Source organism: Phyllobates terribilis, unplaced genomic scaffold (genome assembly GCF_046119375.1).
Source record: "Phyllobates terribilis strain yellow unplaced genomic scaffold, ASM4611937v1 Scaffold_9__5_contigs__length_417890890, whole genome shotgun sequence".
Lineage (NCBI taxonomy): Eukaryota > Metazoa > Chordata > Amphibia > Anura > Dendrobatidae > Phyllobates > Phyllobates terribilis.
The window spans coordinates 234,770,688-234,798,195 of NW_027362769.1; the positions used below are offsets into that span (position 1 = coordinate 234,770,688).

The 27,508-nt window shown below is 40.4% G+C and overlaps 1 protein-coding gene across 2 annotated transcripts in view; it reads left to right on the plus strand.

The window, feature by feature from the left end:
- GRIN2A (glutamate ionotropic receptor NMDA type subunit 2A) overlaps nucleotides 1-27,508 on the plus strand; it is a 999,861-nt gene that overhangs the window by 668,772 nt on the left and 303,581 nt on the right. For both annotated transcript variants that reach the window (XM_073647750.1, XM_073647748.1), the window contains one exon: nucleotides 11,066-11,180. In XM_073647750.1, coding sequence (XP_073503851.1) covers nucleotides 11,066-11,180 — 115 coding nt within the window. The remainder of the gene's footprint in view (nucleotides 1-11,065; nucleotides 11,181-27,508) is intronic.

The window sequence follows — 27,508 nt, forward strand, 5'->3', positions numbered from 1 at the left end:
CTTAACAGTTGTTGTAGAGATGTGTCTGCTGCTAGAACTCTGCGTGGCATTGACCTGGTCTCTAATCTGAGCTGCTGTTAACCTGCGATTTCTGAGGCTGGTGACTCGGATAAACTTATCCTCAGAAGCAGAGGTGACTCTTGGTCTTCCTTTCCAGGGGCGGTCTTCATGTGAGCCAGTTTCTTTGTAGCGCTTGATGGTTTTTGCAACTGCACTTGGGGACACTTTCAAAGTTTTCCCAATTTTTCAGACTGACTGACCTTCATTTCTTAAAGTAATGATGGCCACTCGTTTTTCTTTACTTAGCTGCTTTTTTCTTGCCATAATACAAATTCTAACAGTCTATTCAGTAGGACTATCAGCTGTGTATCCACCTGACTTCTGCACAACAAAACTGATGTTCCCAACCCCATTTATAAGGCAAGAAATCCCACTTATCAAACCTGACAGGGCACACCTGTGAAGTGAAAACCATTTTCGGTGACTACCTCTTGAAGCTCATCAAGAGAATGCCAAGAGTGTGCAAAGCAGTCATCAAAGCAAAAGGTGGCTACTTCGAAGAACCTAGAATATAAGACATATTTTCAGTTGTTTCACACTTTTTTGTTAAGTATATAATTCCACATGTGTTAATTCATAGTTTTGATGTCTTCAGTGTGAATGTACAATTTTCATAGTCATGAAAATACAGAAACATCTTTAAATGAGAAGGTGTGTCCAAACTTTTGGTCTGTACTGTACATTTAAGTCATATGATGGGTCCCCTTCTTTGGCTGTGACCTGTTAAATGCTGCTGTCAACCTTTGATACAATAAAAAGATAAATGTGAAAACAAAGAGAGGATAGCGCTCCATGTGTATATCAATGGGGAAATCTCGTGTGGCAACGGTATGTTCACTCACCTGAACTCGTGCAGCGTCAGACACAACACTGGTGTAAGCATGGAAAGGCTATCCACTGGCTGCAGCTACACCCTCTGGATCTTCAGATGATGAGGATCCGAACGGATACAATATGGATCAAGGATAAAAAATTGGGCCATAAAGCGCTGCCATCAACCGAAGAGTAAATGGTTTGAATAAAACATATCTTATTCGAGCTACGCATTACAGAGCAGATGCAGCTCCTTCCTCAGGTACGTATGGGTATGAGCCTGAGGAAGGGGTTGGATCTGCTCCGTAACGCGTAGCTCAAATAAAGATATGTTTTATTCAAACCATTTCCTCTCCGGTTGATGGTACCCCTTTATAGCTCTAAGTTTTATCCTTAATCCATATAGCAAAAAAATAAAAAAATGTTTTAAAAAATACTAATGCTGACTCAGCTTGAGAAAAAAACGCTATTTGGTACAGCTCCATATTATAACATTGGAGCGAGTGCTATCCGATGAAACATCAGATAGCACTCATCCAAGTTATATGGGCATAACGGTGGCTCAGTGGTTAGCACTGCAGCCTTGCAGTGCTGAGGTCTTGGGTTCAAATCCCACCAAGGACAACATCTGCAAGGAGTTTGTATGTTCTCCCGGTGTTTGTGTGGGTTTCCTCCAGGTTCTCCAATTTCCTCCCACACTTCAAAGACATAATGATAGGGAATGTAGATTGTGAGCCCCAATGGGGACAGTGCCAATATTGTCTGTGAAGCACTGTGGAATTAATGGCACTATCTATATAAGTGAGTAAGTAAATAGATTAAAAAAAATACACTGGCCAGTGTGAGCTGACCCTGATGAAGAGATTTGAGTAGTCTCAAAAGCTTGCTATTTATTACCATCTTTTCAGTAAGTCATTAAAAGGTATCAACTACTGAGGACACTCAAATTTTTATATTTTTCTACAGGTACGATGAGCATTTTGAACCCTTAGGTGCTACAAAGAACTTTATAACATTGGGATGTGAAACAAAAAATCTAGTGTTTTCTAGTAACATTTTTATTTAGCCCTAATTTTGTCATTTTCACAACCATTAATAGAATAAAATGAACACTGAAATGTATCATGCAATTTCTCCCTAATGCAGTCATGTGGTCTAAAACTAATCTTTGAGAGCACAGCAGGGCTAGGAAAGGATAGAGTGCTATTTCAATTTTAGAGTGCAAATTTGTTTGGAATAGATTGTGGACATTATGTACCTTTTACAGAGCTCTCCTAAGTGCCAAAACAGCATAACCCCTCACAATAGACCAAAATCTAGAAATGTAATCCATAAAGGAGTTAATTTAGGGGTATGGTGACCATTTTTAATTCACAGGTGCTTCATAGAATTATATAAGATTGGGCATTGTAAATGAAAAATTACATTATTTTTCTGCTAAAATGTTAATTTACCCACAAATTTTTCATTCACACAAGGGGTAATAGTAGGAAATGGACCATAACATTTGCAATGCAATTTCTACTAAACATGACAGTACGCAACATGTGCATGTACACTATTGTTTAGGCACACGGCAGATCTTGAAAGGGAAGAAGCACAATTTGACTTTTTGCATGCAGATTTTGCTTGAATAGATTGTGGGCACAATTTTCAGAGTCCCGGAAGTTTCAGAACTGCAAAAAAAAGTGGCCCCATTTTAGAAAGTACACTGCTCAAATACTTCATATAGCCATTGTAATGAGTATATTCAAGTCATGAAAATAAAGTAAATACATGTTTGCCATTATTATTAGCTGAAAATTGTTCATTTTCACAAAAGGTAATAGTGGAGAATGGACCTAGCATTTTGTTAATCAATTTCTCCCATATGAGGTGATACATCAAATAATATCGATAACTACTTCTGTCCACACAGCAAAACTCAGAAGAAAGGAGCGCCTATTCGCAGGGCCATCAGCTGCCAGAAAAGCACAAAACCCCCAAAAGTTAATCCATTTTGAAAACTAGACCCCTCGATAAATTCATCTCTGTATGTAGAGACTATTTTGGCCCCATATGTATTTTGCAGAAATAAGTGCATAGTAGATGTTTCACATTGAAAATTGCAACAATGCTAAGTGACCAATACATTGTGCCCAACTTGTGCTTCTGAACATGCACAAATTAAGTAGGCTCTTTCTTCTACAGCAATGCCATAATATTCGTTTACTTTGCATATTTTTACTATGTTTTTGATCTGTTTTTTATTTTAAATTATATCATTATGGATTGATTTTGGCATTCCCCTGTGTTTTTTAACTCATCAATCAATTGCAACTTTTTAAACAGTCGCTACATAATTATTCAAATATATTCCAGTTCCTGTTGGTTGATTTTATATGCACTTATAATTTTTATGCAAATGTTGTTAAATTTTAGGGGAACATGTCAGCTTTCTTACAAAAAAAGATTAGATACATTTACACAAACATTTTATTGTCTAAACGCGTGTAAATGTATATGAAGTGTAAGGGCGATGATATAGTCGCCGTTTACTATCTTCCTTGGCTTCCAGTGCTGCTCTGGTCCTCTTCTGGGTCACATGATGGCTTTTACAACTTGCTAGATCACACTGAGGTTTATGAGTGAACCGAAAGTGGCTTTTACAGTGTAAATTTATGGATAGTCAATACAAGGTTCCTTAGGCTGACAGTTTAAGAATGATGTCCGACTCACAGATAAACCCCAGTGTGATATAGCAAGTCGGAATAGTTGTCATGTGACCCAACAGACAACCAGAATGACACTGGAAATCAGGGAAAACAGTGATTAATGAGTAGATTAACACACTTTTATTACACTCCATAAAAGTGTTGTAGACGGGCTTCTTTAAAAAGGACCTTTCACCAAATTTTTAATGTTGAACTTGACACATGATGTAATAGCGGCTGCAGAACAGAATAAAACATTTTGTTTTTAATTGCTACCTAATGAGTTAAGTCTAAATAGGTGTTATTTAATATTTTTCACTTGGTGCGTGTTCTTCCTTCTGTATGACACCAACCAATTATAAGCAGGCAGAGGCATAGAAGATGAGAAGGACCTGTGATGATTTTATCAGGTTCACACGAACTGTGTCCACGGTTCCTGCCAGCCAGAGTGTGCAGCCTAAATAACCACTGAAGATATATTAAAAAGTATAAAAGTGTGGAAATATTAATTAGATTGATGAGATGAATAATATATTGCAGGAGTAGGCTATATATATATGAGAGGAGGGATTTAATGCAGGAAGGGGCTTTACAAACAGGAGGGAATGCTATGCTGCAGGATGCGGCTGTACATACATTAGAGGAGAAAAGTAAGAGAATCCAATCAGAAAAGACAATGCCTGTAAGGTACTTAGATGTAAATTTGTATTTGTGATACTATCTGTGGCTAATCAGTAATGTGGTTCCTGTATGGTCTACAGCCTGATGATGGCCATTGCTAAGGTTATACTGGGAGTTATAGGTTCATGTGATACAAATGTTTATGCTAGGAGCTTACCTGACATTGCAATTGATTACTGTACTAAACTTGGTAATGTGTTAATTTAGTGATTGTCGTTCTGGTGCTGAGTTCATTGACAGACAGTTGACAATTGACAGTTCTAGTGCTGTTAAATTTATTGATGGTTGTCTGTTCATGTGCTCATAGTGGTTTTGATAATGTTTTTATGTACTAATGGAAGTTCTGGTGCTGTACTCATTTATCAATTGTGGTTCCTGGTGATATATTCATGTACTGATGGTGGTTCTGGTGCTGTATTCATTGACTGATATATTAATGTATATAATATGTTGCTGTACATATATATATATATATATATATATATATATATATATATATAGTAAGGCAGCGCTATTCATCATACTGGGGGATACTCACTGCACCGGGTCAATTAAAGCACACCAGCCGCGTTTTCCCAGTTTTCACTACCCAGCAGTTTATTGCACTTCATAACTGCTTATCACACATTCCATCTTAGTGGCTCACCGGCATATTACACACATAGCATTCGGGAGCCTTTCAAATGGCAGACAGGCCCTCTTGGCTCCAGTTACATCCCTCAGCAAAGTCACTTATATCAATGTCCACATCAACGCAGTGTTTTTACCTTTGCTGGGTCGTAGCTGCTTCAGTCTGCTTTGTTCTGCCACCACTGTGGCTCTAAGGCTTACCAAACGTGGTCTCCAGCCCTTTTGTCGTCCAAGGCTGCTGGCATCTCTCACACACAAGGATCCAGCTACTTGCCCTCCAGGACTCTTATCTTCCAAGCCTCTGGCCTTCCAAGGCTAACTGGCATCGCTTACACCTAAGGATCCAGCCTCGACCTTTCATGCTTCACCAGGCTTCACCAGGCCTCACCAGGCCTCACCAGGCCTCACTAGGCCTCACTACAATGGTGTCCCACACAGGGAACAGGCCTCACGCCTTTTCACCCCCTGTCTCAAAACTACCAGAGTTTATATATCCTGTAGTGCACACACAGGACCTGTGCTGATGTCACAGTCATGTGATCAGACATTCTGTGTGCACAGGACCTGTGCTATGTCACAGTCATGTGACCAGTCACCTGAGGGGGAGGTACATGGTCAGCCAAAACATATCCTGGACCATTACCGTAAAGCCGCAAGTCGCTGCATTACAATATATAGTGGATGTACTTTCTCTTTTCATACTAAATGAGGTATCTGCGTTTGAATAGCGGGTTAAGATGACTGTAATTTAATGTTCATGAGGCCTTTAGTATAAAGAAAGACAGTCTCTCCACAATAGAAGAGTGGGTTTCACAGAGCATAGAATTATGATAAGATACCAAAAAATAGTCAAATTTCAAAGCTTCTCATTAAACAGTACCCTTTAAACAGTAATAAATTGACTGCACTAGAATGACACACAGGTGGTTTCTAATTTGAATGTGTGAGTTAGATCTGCAAATTGGGTGAAAAATGAATATGTGAACAGGCCCACGGACTATAATGAGTATGTGTTTGATCTATGAAAAGCTCAGATAGAACACATACGTGAAAAAAAGGGCATTAGTTGGGTCAAAGAGAAGTGGTTTTGAATTATTTCACATTCAAGGTCTATAGAAAGCTTGGTTATAATTGTTATGGACATTGTAATGATCAATGCATTTTATACACAGCAGGAAGCAAATATAGACTTAAATCTACTGTTTTAGCAGGCATTGCCACATATGATAGGCTTAGCTACAACAGCTCAGTAGCCATTATCATGCACAACGTAGGCTTAGATGCAATGTCTCAACAAACAGTATCACACTTGAAATTAGGATTGATTCCCAGTTGTTATTCTTACCAGAAGGCTTATATTTTGCATGTACTCATCCATATTCACATGAACTAATCAAAGAGCTTAATGTATATATATACATATATATATATATATATATATACAGTCATATGAAAAAGTTTGGGCACTCCTATTAATCTTAAGCTTAATGTTTTATAAAAATTGGTGTTTTTGCAACACCTATTTCAGTTTGATATATGTAATAACTGTTGGATACAGTAATGTTTCTGCCTTGAAATGAGGTTTATTGTACTAACAGAAAATGTGCAATCTGCATTCAAACAAAATTTGACAGGTGCATAAGTATGGGCACCTCACCAGAAAAGTGACATTAATATTTAGTAGATCCTCCTTTTGCAAAAATAACAGTCTCTAGTCGCTTCCTGTAGCTTTTAATGAGTTCCTGGATCCTGGATGAAGGTATTTTTGACCATTCCTCTTTACAAAACAATTCCAGTTCAGTTAAGTTTGATGGTCGCCGAGCATGGACAGCCTCTTCAAATGATCCCACAGATGTTCAATGATATTCAGGTCTGGGGACTGGGATGGCCATTCCAGAACATTGTAATTGTTCCTCTGCATGAATGCCTGAGTAGATTTGGAGCGGTGTTTTGGATCATTGTCTTGCTGAAAGATCCATCCACTGCGTAACTTCAACTTTATCACTGATTCTTGAACACTATTGCCAAGAATCTGCTGATACTGAGTGGAATCCATGCGTCCCTCAACTTTAACAAGATTCCCAGTGCCGGCATTGACCACACAGCCCCAAAGCATGATGGAACCTCCACCAAATTTTACTGTGGGTAGCAAGTGTTTTTCTTGGAATGCTGTGTTTTTTTGCCACCATGCATAACGCCTTTTTGTATGACCAAACAACTCAATCTTGGTTTCATCAGTCCACAGGACCTTCTTCCAAAAAGAAATAGGCTTCTTCAAATGTGCTTTTGCATACCTCAGCCGACTCTGTTTGTGCGTACTTGCAGAAACGGCTTCTTTCGCATCACTCTCCCATACAGCTTCTCCTTGTGCAAAGTGCGTTGTATAGTTGACCGATGCACAGTGACACCATCTGCAGCAAGTTGATGCTGCAGCTCTCTGGAGGTGGTCTGAGGATTGTCCTTGACTGATCTCACCATTCTTCTTCTCTGCCTTTCTGATGTTTTTCTTGTCCTGACACTTCTGGCCTTAACAAGAACTGTCCCTATGTTCTTCCATTTCCTTACTATGTTCCTCACAGTGGAAACTGACAGGTTAAATCTCTGAGACAGCTTTTTGTATCCTTACCCTGAACAACTATGTTGAATAATCTTTGTTTTCAGATCATTTGACAGTTGTTTTGAGGAGCCCATGATGCCACTCTTCAGAGGAGATTCAAACAGGAGAACAACTTGCAAGTGGCCACTTTAAGTAGCTTTTCTCATGATTGCATACACCTGGCTATAAAGTTCAAAGCTCAATGAGGTTACAAAACCAAAAAAAGTGCTTTAGTAAGTCAGTAAAAAGTAGGCAGGAGTATTTAAAACAAGAAAATGATAAGGGTGCCCATACTTATGCACCGGTCAAATTTTGTTTGAATGCAAATTGCACATTTTCTTTTAGCACAATAAACCTCATTTCAAGGCAGAAACATTACTGTGTCCAACAGTTATTACATATATCAAACTGAAATAGCTGTTGCAAAAACACCAATTTTTATAAAACATTAAGCTTAAGATTAATAGGGGTGCCCAAACTTTTTCATATGACTGTATATATATATATATATATATATATATATATGTATGTATATATATATATATGTATATATATATATATATATATATATACACAAATTTTACAAATTGCTACCACAGGTGAGTTTGAATAAGCATCACATGCTTGAAACTAAGTTGTTTTCACACAATTTTGGAAAGGTGCTAACAATTTTGTCCTGCCCATTTTTGGGGTTTTGTGTGAAATTATGTCCAATTTGCATTTTTTTCTCTGTTTTTTTTTTATTGTTTCAATACACACAAAGGAAATAAATATGTGTATAACAAAACATATGTAATTGCAATAATTTTCTGGGAGAAATACTTCATTTTTGGAACAATTTCAAGGGTGGCAACACTTTCAGCCATGACTGTCAATATGTACAGTGGTGGCCACAAGTATTGGCACCCCTGCAATTCTGTCAGATAATACTCAGTTTCTTCCTGAAAATGATTGCAATCACAAATTCTTTGGTATTATTACCTTCATTTAATTTGCTTGCAAGGAAAAAACACAAAAGAGAATGAAGCAAAAATCAAATCATTGATCATTTCACACAAAACTCCAAAAATGGGCCAGACAAAAGTATTGGCACCCTCAGCCTAATACTTGGTTGCACAACCTTTAGCCAAAATAACTGCGAACAACCGCTTCCGGTAACCATCAATGAGTTTCTTACAATGCTCTGCTGGAATTGTAGACCATTCTTCTTTGGCAAACTGCTCCAGGTCCCTGATATTTGAAGGGTGCCTTCTCCAAACTGCCATTTTGAGATCTCTCCACAGGTGTTCTATGGCATTCAGGTCTGGACTCATTGCTGGCCACCTTAGAAGTCTCCAGTGCTTTCTCTCAAACCATTTTATAGTGCTTTTGGAAGTGTGTTTTGGGTCATTGTCCTGCTGGAAGACCCATGACCTCTGAGAGAGACCCAGCTTTCTCACACTGGGCCCTACATTATGCTGCAAAATTTGTTGGTAGTCTTCAGACTTCATAATGCCATGCACACGGTCAAGCAGTCCAGTGCCAGAGGCAGCAAAGCAACCCCAAAACATCAGGGAACCTCCGCCATGTTTGACTGTAGGGACCGTGTTCTTTTCTTTGAATGCCTCTTTTTTTTCCTGTACACTCTATGTTGATGCTTTTTCCCAAAAAGCTCTACTTTTGTCTCATCTGACCAGAGAACATTCTTCCAAAACGTTTTAGGCTTTCTCAGGTAAGTTTTGGCAAACTCCAGCCTGGCTTTTTTATGTCTCGGGGTAAGAAGTGGGGTCTTCCTGGGTATCCTACCATACAGTCCCTTTTCATTGAGACGCCGACGGATAGTACGGGTTGACACTGTTGTACCCTCGGACTGCAGGGCAGCTTGAACTTGTTGGGATGTTAGTCGAGGTTCTTTATCCACCATCCGCACAATCTTGCGTTGAAATCGCTCGTCAATTTTTCTTTTCTGTCCACATCTAGGGAGGTTAGCCACAGTGCCATGGGCTTTAAACTTCTTGATGACACTGCGCACGGAAGACACAGGAACATTCAGGTCTTTGGAGATGGACTTGTAGCCTTGAGATTGTTCATGCTTCCTCACAATTTGGTTTCTCAAGTCCTCAGACAGTTCTTTGGTCTTCTTTCTTTTCTCCATGCTCAATGTAGTACACACAAGGACACAGGACAGAGGTTGAGTCAACTTTAATCCATGTTAACTGGGTGCAAGTGTGATTTAGTTATTGCCAACACCTGTTAGGTGCCACAGGTAAGTTACAGGTGCTGTTAATTACACGAATTAGAGAAGCATCACATGATTTTTCAAACAGTGCCAATACTTTTGTCCACCCCCTTTTTTAGGTTTGGTGTGGAATTATATCCAATTTGGCTTTAGGACAATTTTTTTTGTGTATTTTCATTGAAGACAAATTAAATGAAGATAATAATACCAAAGAATTTGTGATCGCAATCATTTTCAGGAAGAAACTGAGTATTATCTGACAGAATTGCAGGGGTGCCAATACTTTTGGCCACCACTGTATGTTATGGTCCATAATTTTGTGACATCATACAATTTGTATAACATAAAAAGGAACCTCATAGTCTCAGATTATTAGGTTTACATATACTGTAATTTGCATGTAAATACACACAAAAGAAAAAAAAGAACCTAAATGTTTTCATTCTGCAGACGATTTACATGGACAACAGTGGAGACAGAATGGACTCTTTTGTTTTTTATACCACACTTCTTACAAAACATACATGTACAAATACAATAGTTCTTGATGAGAAATCATTGCCCAGAGGATTCCAGAAGCTTTTAAAGATTTGGAGAAGGCTAGTGAATTATACTGAGATGATTGTGCATCAATTTATAGTTTGCTTAAGGTCCCTGACACTCTAATAATTTTGCAGCCGTAATTTTGCCAAGAAAATTCACAGCCTAAAAATGCCATCAAAATGTTCCTAAGGATAACTATAAAATCACTAGAGCAGATGTCACACTATTGATTTTTAAGCAGCAAATCAAATCATTGTCATCTTGCAGAGTGAAGGAGGTAAACTACTAATACAAAGAGCCCAACATAAAAAAAATCATTCTGAAGTTAAACAAAATTGAGGAAAAAAATATTGTCCTTCAGATTATCACACCAACTCTATCACTGCTAAGGCTGTAGTATTGTATTTGTGCAAGTAAGGATTATAAAAAAACACATAAAAGCACATTCACATTGACTTTTTTGTTTATCTGTTTATATCAGTATGCGCAAAAATATATATTACATCTTTGGGTCCTGCAGATAAAACCAAATGCCAAACCATTTATTTTTTATTTTTTAACTAAAGCTTGAAATAGAATAAAAAAGTGGGGAAAGCATAAAGAATTTGCTAGTCAACTGTTGAATGGCCCACTGCTTTCATGAAAAGAAAAAATGACGATTAAAAGCTTTTAAAGCATGAAACGCACAGGCCAAGTGTTCCTAATCTTACATATTTTGTACATTTTTAGAAAGATGCTTTTATTACCATGTATTTTTGTGCGGTAGCCGGATATCCCTTTCGTCTATACTAACCACTGCTTTCATAATTGTTCATTTCCCCTTTTTGACAGATTTATGATAAATGTGACGTGGGATGGCAGAGATTTGTCCTTTACGGAAGATGGTTATCAAGCAAATCCAAAACTGGTGGTTATACTATTGAATACGGAAAGAGAGTGGGAAAAGGTAAGTAAGAATGTGTTAGAATTTTTGTAACACTCTTGTACTTAAAATGGATTTGTTATCAGGTTTTTGCTGTACCATCTAAGAGTGCATGATAGAGAGGTAGATTCCATCAACATATCACTTACTAGGCTTCTTGCTGCAGATATGATTATAAACTGTATTATCTGCTGAAGATCTGCCAGTTCTCTGAATGCTGAGCTCTGTATAAACCCACCCACATCACTGATTGGCAGCTTTCTGTTTAGACTGTGCATAGGCAGAAAACTGCCAATCAGTGGTGGGAGACGTGGCTGTACTACCTGTCAGCAAAGTAGTCGTCTAGTGATGATCTCTTGCTAATAAAACAATTATTTTTATAAAAACTACACTAAGCAGCTCAGTAAGTGATACATAAATAGAATCAGGGTCTCTAGCTCTACTTCATACTGCTCTCAGATTAGATAGCAAAAAATTTATGAACTTTAGGCAAATTGATGTTCAGAAATGTTGTAGATCTAGTACACATTGCGTGGATTATGTATTTACTATAAATGCGTAATAACGGATGTGGCACTGGCAACGTGTCAAAGCAAAGACTACTGTCACCACCATATGTGCGAGTTTGTGCAGCAGCATAGGGGCTCTGTAAGTAAGGGATCTGTTGCCACATAAGAAGGTAGACTGAATGGATTCCTGCATCAAGATCTTCAGTTAAAAATACTTTTTATTAGGTAAGTATAAAAAAAATAAATAAAACACCTGAATAAAGATATCTAGCAAACGCATTTCGGACGAGCGCCTTTAATCATTGCAATGAGTAACGACACTCGTCTGAAACGCGTTTGCTAGATATCCTTTTACAGAAGCTGTGACTTTTTTAACTTAGATAATGAATAGTGTTTTTCACTGAAGGTGAAACTGGAATAAATTCCTTCTTCCTCAATGGCTTTTTCTGCGGCACTGCCGGTCTCTACACTTCGGACCTTCATATGGGCGAGCTGACAGTTTCCCCTTTTCTGACCACATAAGGAGGTGATCCCTAGTTTGCATGGTGCCTATTTACTGTTCCAGCATGGAGGCTCTATGCTACAGGTTTCCCTCTGCTACTTCTGCTATGGTTACATTTTTTGCTATGGCGTCCATTGATTGGCACTGCACCTCCCCCATCATCAAGCTGATAGACGTTTGCTGCTTTAAAAAGGTAACATTGAAAGGGATTATCTGGAACATAAGGAAATAATAAAAAAATAGAGGTACTTGTTGTGTGAGGAGGAAAATACTGTATATCCCATACTGTGTAAAACATAATTTCCTCACTATCTGAAGATCAGCATTTCTCCCTGTGCGCTTTATCTCCAAGCTGTGCATAAACTGAGCAGGATTGCTGTTTGGACAGTATGACTGACAAGGTTGCCTTGCATACTATACGTCCTGGCATCTGCGGGGTAATCTGTAATTTTTTTTATCACTGTGCAGTGTGAAAGATCTGCTCATCCTTTCAGCTAGAAAGCTCTACAAGTTGATTTATTACCTTCATTTACATTCATGTGCTTGATCGGGTGCCATACATAGCCGTATATGGGACCAATGTGATTTCTTTTCATCTGGAGCATCAGTCTGAGCAAACAGTATTCATATCAAGCAGACACTACAACAGATCCTTTAGAATATGAATAACACTCTGAGTTTATGTTCCTACAATGAGTTTTTGAAATTGCTTATTTTCACTGCGAAAAAAATAAAATTTATCGTCCAACTCAGGCTTTGACTGGCCAACAGGAGAACAGGACAATCCTCCGGTGGGCCACCACCCTCTCATATGAGCAGTACTTAGCACTATATACTTGAATCACTATGTACAGACAAAGGCGGCATCTTATTAATTTAACAATCTACCCAGTTCATTGTTAAAAAAATTTGTGATTGAGAATGATGTCACATTTGCATGTAACTGAAAAATGGGATCCTGGAGTTGGTTACTGGTGGGCCCTAGCTCTACTGCTCCATCAAAGCAAATAAGATTTCTATAAATCGCCTGCCCACGGTGATTTATTTTTACTCTTTGTAAACTGACATGTTTTAAATCCACAACATGTCAATTTCTCTGGTGGGTACGCTGAGTTTTCTGTGCAAATTTTTCCCACAGAATTGCATTAGATGCAGAAAGTCCATAGTTAAAGATCGCATACTCATTTTTTAGTGCATTTCCACTGCGGAGATGCACTAAATATGCTTGTGTTCCACACATGACTGTACCAATAAAGTTTTGTCAACGCCAAATACCAGGAAGTATCAAAAACAAAGTAGCTTTATTGAAAACATGACGAACCAAATAGAAACAAACACCGTGATTGTGGGAACTTAATCGTATAATGGTTTACATTTACATCCATTACATAGGCATGTATAAACTCAGAAAATATTTATCAAACTTTATTATTTAAAATTTTTATTTTTTTTAGTAAAAAAAGTAACTTGTTTTCATTATACAAGTTTATAAGTCCAGTATATTTGAGGGGTAAAATGTTTTTTTGAAAATTGCATTTTGTGGAAATTTTGCGCATATAGGCCCTGATTAATCAAGACCGGCATTTTTCATGATGACCCAGATGTGAGGGCAGGGTGGAGTGCAAGGTGCTTGATTCATTAAGAGTTACAAGAATCTTAGTGGATCAGCTGTGGTGCGAATTGGCTTCAAACACAGAGACTGGAGAAAGATTTGTGGTGTAGGGAACATGGCTGCTCGACATAAATTTGATGAGCGGGTGTTGCCACATCCCACATTAGCTCTGTCAGCTTTGTCAGAGCTGGGTGATTTTGGCATAAAACTGCTAAAAGTTGCAAAATTTCTGTGCAGCATCATATTGCTAAAATATTATAATGTAATAATTGTGGTCTAAATGCTTTGATGAATCTGGCCAATAGAGTGTCCACTTTGTGCCCAGCACAAAAAGACCAGCGTTCTTCATGTCAGTCTTGATGAAGAGATGGGCTGGAGTCAGAAGCTCATGATTCATGAAGAAGCATATGCTTCTTTGTGAACCAGGAGCGCCAGACAACTGGCATACACCTCTGCGTGTCCTTTGCTACAAATCCTACTCTAGACCCTACTAGATTTGTGGCGTAGCAAATGACGCCGCACATCATGAATTTTATGAGCATTGATCACCACTGCACGTATACTGCTACAGCTCTACCCACTTTATCAGAGCTGGACAAAAACATTGTGAGAACACCAAAAGTTGCAAAAAATTTTTGCAGCTAGTTGTAGGTACTTTTTACTTTTTTTAATTCCCCTTAGGAATCTGGAACTTTGGATCCTCTGATCTCTGGTACTTGTCTCTTGTGCAATACTTTAGTGTTGCTGTAAATAGTGAAAATGACAATCTCCTTTAATGCCCAACTACAAGCTGAACATCACAGAAGAGATCATTTGACAGGCATTGATGCCTTCCGATGGCCTCTGGATGTCATAGCAAGCCATCAGAAAGGAAAAATAGAGTTTGCGCACCTTTAGTATTGAATTAATACACTGGTGTATAAATACGCTATGTGGCCAATCTACGAACATATACATACATCATGAATCAGCACACAGTGACTAATGAATATATGAACTCCAATATTGCTGCAAACGATAAAAATGTAAAGTACTTAGTTAGCGTTTTTTGATTAAAGAGCACAAAAGCCGTCCAACCATGTCAAGGTGAACTTTTAATATAGATGGTTCCTAACCACTAAATGTCTTAGCTCTGTATGTGCCAAACCAGCCTCAAGTGAATGGGGGGTAAAAAGGATACAATACATAGCTCCCAATTAACCCTAGAGGATGCCACACACACTTATGTACTACAAAAAAATAAAATTAGGGCCCACACACCGTTACTATGAAATTAATGCATAGGTTCATTAATCGCAAAATGCTGAGGTATTGTATATCAACCCATCAGGTCCTTGCAGTTGTGTTGCGGAGTTGGAGGGAAGGTGCACTGTGTGCCTGAACTAACGTCTGGGCTGGATCGGGGCTCTCAAATGTCACTGTCAGTGATTGACAGCGACATTTAAGAGGTTAACAGTGATCGGCAAGGGATGATTGCTGTTAGAGATAAATGCCTGCTATATGATTTAGTCAGCATATGTCCTGTGTCGAGCAAGATCTGTTTCTGAGCCTGCTCCAAAGTCCCTGACATCCTTTATGCTGTATATATATAGGTGCATCTCACTAAATTAGAATATCATCAAAAAGTTTATTAATTTCAGTTCTTCAATCCAAAAAGTGAAAGTCATATATTATATAGAGTCATTACAAACAGAGTGATCTATTTCAAGGGTTTATTTCTGTTAATGTTGAGGATTATGGCTTACAGCCAATGAAAACACAAGTCATCATCTCAGTAAATTAAAATACTTTATAACAACAGATTCAAAAATGATTTTAAAATCCGAAATGTTGGCCTACTGAAATGTATGTTCAGTAAATGCACTCAAAACTTGGTCGGGGCTCCTTTTGCATCAATTACTGCATCAATGCTGCATGGCATGGAGGTGATCAGCCTGTGGCACTGCTGAGGTGTTATGGAAGCCCAGGTTGCTTTGATAGCAGCCTTCAGCTCGTCTGCATTGTTAGGTCTGGTGTCTCTCATCTTCCTCTTTACAATCTCCCATAGATTCTCTATGGGGTCAAGGTCAGGTGAATTTGCTGGTCTATCAAGCACAGTGACACTGTTGTTTTTAAACCAGATATTGGTACTTTTGGCAGTGTGAACAGGGGCCAAGTCTTGCTGGAGAATGAAATTTCCATCTCCAAAAAGCTTGTCGACAGAGGGAAGCATGAAGTGCTCCAAAATTTCTTGGTAGACGGCTTAGCTGACTTTGGTCTTGATAAAACACAGTGGACCTACACCAGCAGATGACATGGTTCCCCAAACCATCACTGATTGTGGAAACTCCACATTAGACCTCAAGCAGCTTGGATTGTGGCCTCTCCACTCTTCCTCCAGACTGTGGGACCTTGATTTCCAAATGAAAATTGGAACTCTGGGACCTTGTGGAGCGTGTCAATGACTGTCTTCTTGACATCTGTCACATCAGCAGTCTTCCCTATGATTGTGGAGCCTACTGAAACAGACTAAGGGACCTTTTTAATCGCTTAGGAAGCCTTTGCAAAAGTTTTTTGTTAATTATTTTACTTTACTGAGATAATGACTTTTGTGATTTCTTTGGCTGCAAGCCATAATCATCAACATTAACAGAAATAAACACTGGAAATAGATCATTCTGTTTGTAATGACTCTATATAATATATGAGTTTCACTTTTTGTATCGAAGTACTGAAATAGATAACATTTTTGATGATATTCTAATTTAGTGAGATGCACCTGTACATAATGAATAGTGATGGGCGAGCATTAAAATGCTCTCGTGTTCGTTGCTCGGGTCGAGCACATTGGAATACTCGGGTGCTCGACCTGAGCAACGAGCCCAATGTAAGTCTATGAGAAACTCGAGCATTTTTCAGATGGCTCCCCCTGGCGGTCTGCAGAGGGCCTAAAAATTGTCCAAATCGATGGGAACAGTGCTCAAATGACATGGGGACAGCATTGGGAAGACCCCTGAAAGCATTTATAACTCCCAGGTCACTTCTGTCAACAATGTTGCCAGAGGTATTACGCCACTTTTATGGACTCACAATAAAACATGCAAAAACGAAACCAAAATGGATTTTCCTGGGAAATATGTTAAGGAACATCCTTTCCAGGGTAATGACTTGTATATAATGCAAAATAAATAACCAAAAACAAAAATGCCCCTCCACACCTTGGGCTATGTTCACACTTAGCGTTTTTGATGCATTTTTGCACTTTTGCATTGCTTTCAACCGTGACAAATGCATTCTCCTGGAAATGTAATTTTAACATTTTACAACCTTGTCTGGCCATGTGGTGTGCGAGATATCATCAGAAACATCTTGTTTCATTTATGCAGGAGGGACACTGAAAGTCACAAAGCCTATTTTTATAGGGCCATCAGGCGGCCTTTACTTTTCTTAAAGGGCCAGCAGACAGCCCTCACTATTCTTAGAGAGCCATCAGCAGGCTATGCTTTATTGCTCCCATTACTAAAGAGTGGGTTTCCTATACTAATATTGCGAATGCAGTGAGTGGCAGGGCTGCCCAAAATTTGGACGACCCCAAAACCACTTTAAAAAGTTGGATGCACCCCAATACCCCTTGGAAGAGACTTAGAGGAGGGCCTCCTGAAAACAATGCTCCCATTAATAGGAAGTGGGTCTCCCATTGTGTTTGCCTTTGCAGTGAATGCAAGGGTTGCCAAAAATTTGGAGGCACTCCAATGCCCCTTGGAAGAGACGTGGAGGAGGGACAGATAAAAAATGTTCCCATTAGAAAGGAGCGAGTCTCCTATACTTGTAATGCCCATGCACTAAGTGTATGGGCTGACAAACATTTACCCCTGTGGGATATACATGAATATATTGTATTAAACATTTTTTTTACGGGCATCATAAACACCCTTTAAAAAAATTATGTGGGTGTTGCATCACGGACCACGGTCACCCTGGTGATATGGTAGTGGAGGATGAGGATGAGGAGAAGGAGGAGGACAATAGCAAATAGACAAAATCAGGAAGCATATACCCATGTGTGGGTGTAAAGAGGAGCATGGGAATACACCTCCCAAGAAAAGACACTGGATTTGAGTTTATGTTACGCTGCTATCATTTGGTGGTGTTGAGAAGTCTGGCCCAATCCATCCCTTGTTCATTTTTATAAGAATCAGCCTGTCAGCATTTTCAGTTGACAGGCGGATGCTCTTATCAGTTATAATTCCACCAGCGGCATTAAAAACCCGCTCTGATAAAACGCTGGTGGCAGGGCAGACCAGGACCTCCAAGGCATAGAGAACCAGTTCATTCCACGTATGCAGCTTGGATACCCAATAATTATAAGGCACTGAGGAATCACGGAGGACGTTGGTACGGTTGGCAAGGTACTCCCTCAGCATCTTCCCAAACTTTGCACTTCTCGTGAGAGTACCCCTCGCCTCAGGGCCTATGCGATGGGAGGGTCTGAGAAAACTCTCCCAGAAATTTGACAGTGTTCCCCTGCCTCTGCTGGATTGAAGTTGTGTCTCTCTCACCTGTACTTCTTGATTGTGCAACGAACTGTGACCTCTGCCGCCAGCTTTTTCAGATGGGAATTTTTTTAATAGTTCCGCATAAAGGGCCTTCTGGTACTGCCCCATATTTGTAGACCTGTCCACCTCAGGAATAAGAGATATAAAGTTCTCCTTGTAGCATGGGTCTAGAAGTGTCACCAATCAGTAATGACTGTCACCCAAAATTTTGAGAATGCAATGGTCATGGGAAAGGCAGCATAACATAAACTCAGCTATGCGTGCCAGACTGCTAACAGGCAAAACTTCCATGTCCTCACAAAGAGGATGACTGACCATGCTCTCCTCCTCCTCTTCCTCCTCTCTGTCCTCTGGCCATCCACGCTGAACAGATGGTATGACAGTTGTGCAGGTAGTACCGTCTATAGCGCATGAAACTAGCTCCTGTTCTTCCTCCTCCTCTCCCTCATTGTCACCCAATCCACGTTGGGATGAGTTGAAGCTGGGCTGTGTGGAATCACCCTGTATGGTTCCTTGCTCCATCGCATAGTGCTCCGCTTGCAATGCATCCTCTTTGATTGTGAGCAGAGAGCATTTCAGAAGACAGAAAAGTGGGATGGTGATGCTAATTATGGCGTCATCGCTGCTCATCTTCATGGTGGAGTCCTCAAAGTTTTGGAGGATGGTACATATGTCTGACATCCATGTCCACTCCTGAGGTCTTATGTGTGGAGTCTGAACTGAATACCGACGGCCTTGTTGATGCTGGTACTCAACAACTGCCCTCTTCTGCTCTCAAATCCTTCCCAACATGTGCAGTGTATGGTTGCAATGCGTGGGAACATCACACACCAGTCTGTGAGACGGAAGCTGTAAACGCTGCTGATACACTGCAAGGGCGGTGAAAGCTGTAGGTGACTTTCTAATATGGGCTCACAGGTGGCATACTTTTACAAGCAGATCCTGCAGCTCCGGGTAGGATTTGAGAAACCGTTGAACCACGAGTTTAAGCCCATGGGTCAGGCATGGTACGTGTGTGAGCTCGCCTCAGAGCCGCCACCAGGTTCCGGCCATTGTCACACACGACCATGCCTGGCTGTAGGTTCAGCGGTGTGAGCCACAGATCTGCCTGCTCTTTCAGAGCTGTCCACAACTCTTCAGCATTGTGCGGTTTGTCACCTAAGCATATTAGCTTCAGCACAGCCTGTTGCCGCTTGGCCAAGGCAGTGCTGCAGTGCTTCTAGCTTATGACTGATCTGGTCATTTCGGAGATGGAGGCTGAAGAGGAGGAGGAGGCTGAGTAGGATGCTGTGCAGGAGGTGTTGACTGTGGGAGCAACCTTGATTGACCTCAGGCCCGCAATCCTTGGCATCAGGAGGACGTGTTCTGTCCCAAGGTCCGACTGGGTCCCGGCTTGCACTATGTTAAACCAGTGTGCCGTCAGCGAGATGTACCGTACCTGCCCACAAGCACTTGTCTACGTGTCCGTGATTAGGTGGACTTTCCCGGTAACAGCCTTGTTGAAGATGCAGGTTGCGGAATGCTTCCATCTCCACAAACCTAAAAGGCAACAGTGTGAGTACAAGCAGTCATGAAATGTGGGAATTTAGTAGTGTGGCCTGTGGGGCGTTGGCTGCGTATTTACATTTGTGTTTCAAGGACTGGGGTATGGAAAACTGAACGCTGCACTGGGACAAGGACTTGGACGTGCTTCCTGATGCTGCTACTTGAGAGTGAGCAACGACAGGTGCAGGGCAGGAGTCATCATCGCATGCACCATGGACAGGGGATTGGCTTGCATACACAACAGCGGAAGAAGCAGTGGTGCCACCCACAGACACTCTTCCTGGACCCTGGGATTCGGCCAACAAAGTCAGGTGCCATGTGCCTTATCATGCTGGTGGTGGTCAGGCTGCTAGTTTTGCCACCCCTGCTGATGCTGGCCCGGCAGGTGGTGCAAATGGCCTTTTTGGGGTTATCGGCAGAGTCTTTAAAAAACAACCAGACTCGAGAAGACCTAACAGTTGTACTGGCAACTTCCTTCGTGTTTGTGTTACGGGGAACGGTTGCATGCCTTCTGTCTGCGGCCACCACACTGCTTCTTCCTGCCTGTTGGGGTGCTCTGCCTCCCTCCCCCTGTGTGCTGCTGTCCTCGCTCCTCATGTCGTCCTGCCAGGTTGGGTCGGTTACTATATCATCCACCACCTCGTCTTCCACTTCTGCACCCTGGTCCTCCTCCTGACTTTCTGGCAATTGTGTCTTATCATCGTCCACCTCTTGTGACACTTTCCCACCGTCACCTTCGTGTGACAGTGGCTGCTCAAATATTTGGGCATCGCTACATGTGATCTCCTCTTGCCCCGCTTCAAGTGGACAGGGCGAGAGTCCTAAATCTATAAATGGAAAAGTGAACAGCTTTTCAGAGTGTTCAAATGAGGGATCAGTTGTCTCCGGGCACTCGGCATGGTCGGAGGAAGGAGGATCAGGGTGAGGAATATGCAGTTCAGACTCACGGCTACTGAGATTTGACCATGTGGAAGACAGGGTGGTGGTGGTGGTGGCAAAGTGGCTGGAAGCATTATCCGCTTTTCCAACCAACAACTTTTTAACACTGCTCTGGGTTCAATAGTGGTGTGCTGCGGTCCCCTAGGAATTAGCACAGGAAGGTCTGGCGAGAAGATGTGGGTGTTTGTTGTGGCAATTTTAGCTTGCCCACAGCTTTGGCCTATCATCACCATCACGTCCAGTTCCCCGTCCCTTGCCACGTGCCTTGCCCATTTTAAATGGAGGACAATATCTTCGACGCTCACTACAAATGGCTGAATTTGTAGCGAAGTTATATGTAAACCGTGTGACGGAGAAACTACAGTTTTAAATACCTGGCCTGTAGGTAACTATTTTGAACAGCAAACTGGTGTCAATTACTTCACTGACACACTGAAACCAATTTTTAATGGATGCCAGAAATGGCAGTATTTTCAGCGCAATTATATGTGATCCGTGTGATGGAGAAACAGAGTTTTAAATAGCTGGATTTTTAGCCCTGTAATATGGAAAGGACCTGGCTGTATTCTGCAGTGCCAACAAGCAAATGGCGCAGAACAACGGTGTTCTCTGGATAGCTTTTTAAGCAAATAATGAAGATTAAGTTCCGAAAAAAAAATTATTCCTGGCCCCTGAAACCTGGGCCGTTTTCTAGAAATATCTAAAAGCAGCAGCAGACAAAACTGAAATGGAGCCTCTTGTGCTATGTGCACTGCAGTATGCTATATACCCTGCCTGCCTGATATCTCTGCAGATGGATTAGTCCTCAGAAGGACTGTTTGTTGATATGGATATGTGTCTCTAATATAGTTTGGTACACCTACACTAACTAGAAACAAGCAAATCTCTCCCTAGCTCAGCAGCACCTCTCCCTACACTGTCTGATTCCGGACTGACTGTGACGAGCATGGCGGCGCCAGATCTGATATAGACCTGATGATGCTGTGCGGCCAGCCAATCACTGTAATGCCACAACCAACATGGCTACTGCATTACAGTGAGTGGCAGGCAATCGCTGCATGTTCATTGGCTTGCCAAACATGCAGGGAAGAGACCCGAGCTCCCGCTTATCAACCCCAGAAATACTCAGTGAGATGCTCGGGTGAGCACCGAGCAGTAGTGAGCATGCTCGCTCATCACTAATGAAGCATGACAGGGTTAAGGATAAAATATTACATTTAAGTTGTGTTACAGTGACTCATTAGTGCAAATTTTATATTATGAAAATAAAAATATATTATGGACAATTCATTTGCAAACCTCCCAATAAAATTATGTAATGCCCAATGATAAAATCTTTTATGAAAAGCATTGATTATTATTTGACTAGCTCTTTAGGTTGTTGCTTAAGAATTTGAAGTAGTTGATTTATTTGTTTTTTCCATATTTCTAGACTGTAATCATCTTATTAGAGGTAATGTGACTTATTTATCAATGCTGTCTAACTTTTAGACAGGGCAATCTAGCGGAATTGAATTTTACTAAAATCTGCATTTAACAAAATGCAGATTTTTATAAATCATTTCTGCATGGATATAGCAAAATGGCAGCCACTGTCTGCCATTTTTCTAAACTATGGAAGAGTCATCAAAGGGCCATCAAAATGATTTCAGTGCTAGCAGCGGCAATCAGAAGATGTGACAAGGACCGGACAGGTGACGGTGAAGAACAGAGGGACCAGAGAGATAAGCGATTTATTTTTTTTTTCTTATTATGGTTATTAAGCTCTGGGGTCTGGAGGTCCCAGAGGATAATAATGGACAAATGACTTTAGTCACGATCACTGCTGTTTAACTGTCTAAATTCGTGATTTCTGGTGCAAACACCCGATTGCAGGGGACCAATGGTTAGGATGGCAGCCGGGAGCCTGCTAAAGGCCCCTGTCACTGCCATTTTGGATTCCTCTCAAGCTCAGCTTAGACTTTGTTTCAAAGCAGACCGCAATTAATACAATATGCTACAATACTGTGGTATTGCAGTATATAATAAAAACAATCAAACAATCACAGGTTAAAGTTCCCTAGGAAGACAAAAACTTAAAGCAAAAAAATAAAAAAAAAGTTTTAAAAAATATCAAAAAATGTAAAAGTTTAAATCACCTATCTTTTCCCAGTTTTAAAATAAAATACAAAAAAATAGTAACAAACATATTTTATGTCAGCGCATCCATAAAAGCCTGGTCTGTCAAAGTATACAATTATTTAAAAGATACATTGGATGCTCAAAATAGCAATAAAAAAAAACAAGTCAGATTTGTTGTTTTTCAGTCACCACAGTTCTCCCCCTAAAATGCACTAAAAAGTGATTTATATGTCTTAAGCATTCCAAAATAGTATAATTGAAAATTACAGCTCACCATGCAAAAAAACAAGCACCTGGTATAGCTCCATCGACAGAGAAATAAAAAAGTTTCAGATCTCAGAAAATGATGACAAAAACATGTTTAATACATTTCAAAATTTGTATTCTTTACTAAAATATAAAAAAAAAGCTATGCAATGTTGGTATCGCTGTCATAATTTTTTCTCCCGTTTTTCAGTACGATACTGTAAAATGATTGCATTCAAAATTCCAAGTTGTTCCACAAAACTACCCCCTCCGTCATATATATTGATGGAAAAATATGAAAGTTACAGCTCTTTGAAGAAGGAGAGGAAAAACTGAAGTGCAAAAATTAAAAATCGGCTGGTCCTGAAGTGTTTAAATATAAGTATTTTATTTTACTATAAAAACAATTATGTTTCAGACAACATATATTCTCCATAGTGGTGACCACAAAGGTGCTGGTACTTGGATTCTTAGATGCCAGTGTCAGTCTCTTAGGACAAGCAGTGTGTTTTACAGGTTTTTATCTTTTCCATAGAATAATTCTCACTGAAATTTGTTTTATCAGCATTTGATAAATTATTTCATTAGTTTTTATAGTGAAGTCTAGTTCACCACCTGACACCAGCCACTCCAGCACAGGTACAGGCCCCGGCTCCAGCCACATCTCACCTCTGCCACCACCGGAGGACCCTGCGATCCCCGCTCCACCACCACCAGTAAAGTAACGTTCGGACCATAAGACGCACCCCCCATTTTTCTTCCAAATTTTAGGGGAAAAAAGTACGTCTTATGGTCCAAAAAATACTGTACTTTGTTATCTTCTGCATATCTTCCAAGGAACTTCTATTATTTATTAAATTCTAATCAGACTTCCCATAGATTATTCCAGAATACAGAATATTCCATTAAATTGTGTTATTCCATTTTAGTGTTCAGCCTTTTAAAAGAACTTTTAATTGGGTACAAAGAAGTCCTAGAGGTGTCTCTAAGCTAGTATCTTGTTTTCAGTCTAGACTTTGTGGCTTTGACCAACCTAATTCACTGTTGCTTAGAAGTTTATATGAAAATATAAGGCCAGTCCGTAAATGATTTAGCATTCGAGGTCTCGACATTGGCAAAACCTCTAATGAGTATTCAAGACTAGTGTTGAGAGAATTTGTTCGGCATTTCAAATTCGTGTTTGTGTTCGAGGTTCTGGCTTGATCGCGCCAAAAAATTGGCTCCACCCATGAACATCCCTGATTTGCCACACTGTCACGCAAATGTTATCTGCATGACAGCGTGGCAAATCAGGGATGTTCGTGGGCGGAGCTAATTTTTTGGCGCGAACAAGCCAGAACCCCGAACCCGAATTTGAAATGTCGAACAAATTCGCTCAACACTATTCAAGACGAGTCATTTCTATTAGAAAATACAGCTGAAATTTGATAGGTACAAAGTGTGTGTTAGGCTCTATTCATAATCTAATTTTTTCATTCCAAAAACAATGTCAGCTGAGTTCTCCCTCCTAAGCCCTTTCAGGTAACTGCTTAATGCCAACAGAAATACCTCTGCTGACTCGCCAAAATAAACAGTGCCAACAGTGTGCCCCAAATGACAGTACCAACTGAGTTCCAGCAGACTGCCCGAAATAAACAGTGCTATACTTCATCACTAAAATAAAGAAGATGACTCTTGGAAAGTTGAAGGCCAAAACAAAAATGAACTTCTAGTTATAAACATAGAATAACATAACATCTACTTAATAAACCTTCACTAAATGTCATAGACAAAAAAGTTTCCATTAAACTGTATAAAGCCAGCACTGGCCATGGAAATAGCAATTGATGACATTAAATCCCATTATCTTGATACAAGCAAAGGTCTCAGAAATGGGACCCATAGCTATTAGGAATTTTTGACATAATCTGTGGATTAAAAAAATCGATCAGATGGTTTTGACATGGTTTTTGATTCTAGTGATGTATCACTTACTTTAGTGGTTGCTGAAGTTTTGATCAAAAGCACTTTTATCTACTGCTCATCTACCATTTCTCTGAATGCTGAGTTCTATATAACCCCCCCCCACACCAATGATTGGCATCTTTCTGTGCACACTGTGTATAGGCAGAAAGCTGACAATCAGTGTTGGGGGTAGGGTTCGACTACATGGCAGCAGACCAAGTAGATACATTCCTAGAATCAAGGATTCTGCCCCAAATTATGCTGATCTCAGATTAGATAACAAAAACTAGGTGACGGATTCCCTTTAAGTGCCTAGAAATATTGCTCCTTCACATTGTGGAGGTGAAGATTAAATAAAAAAAATTATGTTTTTTTTTGTAAATTTGTAATAAATTTGCAGGTCAAAGGACACATACAGGGTATAAAAAATAAAGTGAGTGAATATTTGCCGCAACAACAGGCATGTGAATAAATACTGGTATTACAATGAGAGAAGGTTGTTGACAAATAATTAGTATGAAAATAGTTCAATTAGTCATTTCAGCATTATTCTACTGTTTTAGTTTTCACCACAATTACATAAATTTCTAGAATTATATTTTCATTTGTATCTAAATATATTAAACATTCTCTATATCTTCACTAACTTTAATTTCACTTTTCCTGTTATTAATAAAAATTGGTGAGGGTCCAACTCCACCCCTGATCAGCTGTTTTCACCTCCAGTGTTAGCTGGATGTAAAGAATATATGAAGCAGAACAACACAGCTCTACATTGTTTAGTGCAACAAGTTGTAGAATTTCTTCCCTCCTAAATATTCCATGATCATCTCTGAGTGATATTGCGTAAAAGCATCAGATGAAGTGGTGGAAAAGCAAGAAGCCACTGAACTCTGAAATAGTGGAAATTTATTCTGTGGAGTGATAAAGCAGATTTCTTGATCTGGCAGTTTGATCAACGAACTTGGGTCTGTCAAATGCCAGGAGAACGTTACATGCCTGACGACATTGAGTCAACTGTAAAGTTTGATGGAGGAGGGATAATGCTATTGGGTTCTTTTTCAAGGATTCTCCCAGACCCCTTAGTTCTAATGAAGGAGAATCATCATCATTAATCATACGAAGCCGTTTTGGACAATTGTAGCTTCTAACTTTGTGGGAACAGTTTAGAGAATGCTCTTGTCTGTGCTAGCATGACTGTGCCCAAAGAAAGGTCCATAAAGGCATGGTTGGGCGAGTTTGGTGTAGAAGATCTAGAGTTACCACACACAACCCTAAACTAAATGCCATCAAACACTTTTGAGATTAAATAAAATTTGAAGTTTGGGAGCTTGGTTCTCTTGTCCACCATCAGTGTTTGATCTCACAATTGCTCTTCTGGATGATTGGTCAAAAATTCCATCAGACAAACTCGGAAATCTTCTTAAAAGCTGAGTGTATGCCATTTATAAATTGAGCTCATTAGTAACATAATTTGAAAGCAGTTCCAATGCTTCCGATAGCGGCAGCCCACATGTTACCTGTAACATACCTGGCGGCGTCCTTGCATGGTGGTCCATCTCCCACTGTGCAAGAGGGCGCACTTGATCTCCTGTCCAGAATGTCTCTCTGGCTTCCCTCCATGCTGTCTGTTTGTGTCTGTTTCTGCTGCTTAAGGGCGGCGCCCGATCACTTCCTGCCTTTTGTACCTGCTGTGGGTCACACCCCTTGTGCGTCCTCAGCCTATTGCTGTCTGTCACTTGGTATTTAGCTCAGCAGCTCCCTTCTATCCCTGCCTGAGCATAGTGTTTCCTTCAGTGTGTGCTTGCACTCTGAAGGTGCCAGGTCCCGTCTCTTGTCTCCTGCTTTTTGTATCAGTTCCCGTGTCTGAACTGAGTCCTGTATGTCTCCTGCTTTGCGGTATCAGCTCCCGTGTCTGAACTGTGTCCTGTATGTCTTCTGCTTTGCGGTATCAGCTCCCATGTCTGAACTGAGTCCTGTATTTCTCCTGCTTTGCGGTATCAGCTCCCGTGTCTGAACTGTGTCCTGTATGTCTTCTGCTTTGCGGTATCAGCTCCCGTGTCTGAACTGAGTCCTGTATTTCTCCTGCTTTGCGGTATCAGCTCCCGTGTCTGAACTGTGTCCTGTATGTCTTCTGCTTTGCGGTATCAGCTCCCGTGTCTGAACTGAGTCCTGTATTTCTCCTGCTTTGCGGTTTCAGCTCCCGTGTCTGAACTGAGTCCTGTATGTCTCCTGCTTTTCGGTATTAGTTCCCGTGTCTGAACTGAGTCCTTTCTGTGTTCTCTTGTCTGTCCTGTCTGAACACGCTCCTAGCCTGTTCCTCCTGCCTTCTAGGGGCCGTTTACCTAGACCCGCTCCTGTATCTTGTCTGTCCTGTCTGAACACGCTCCTTGCCTGTT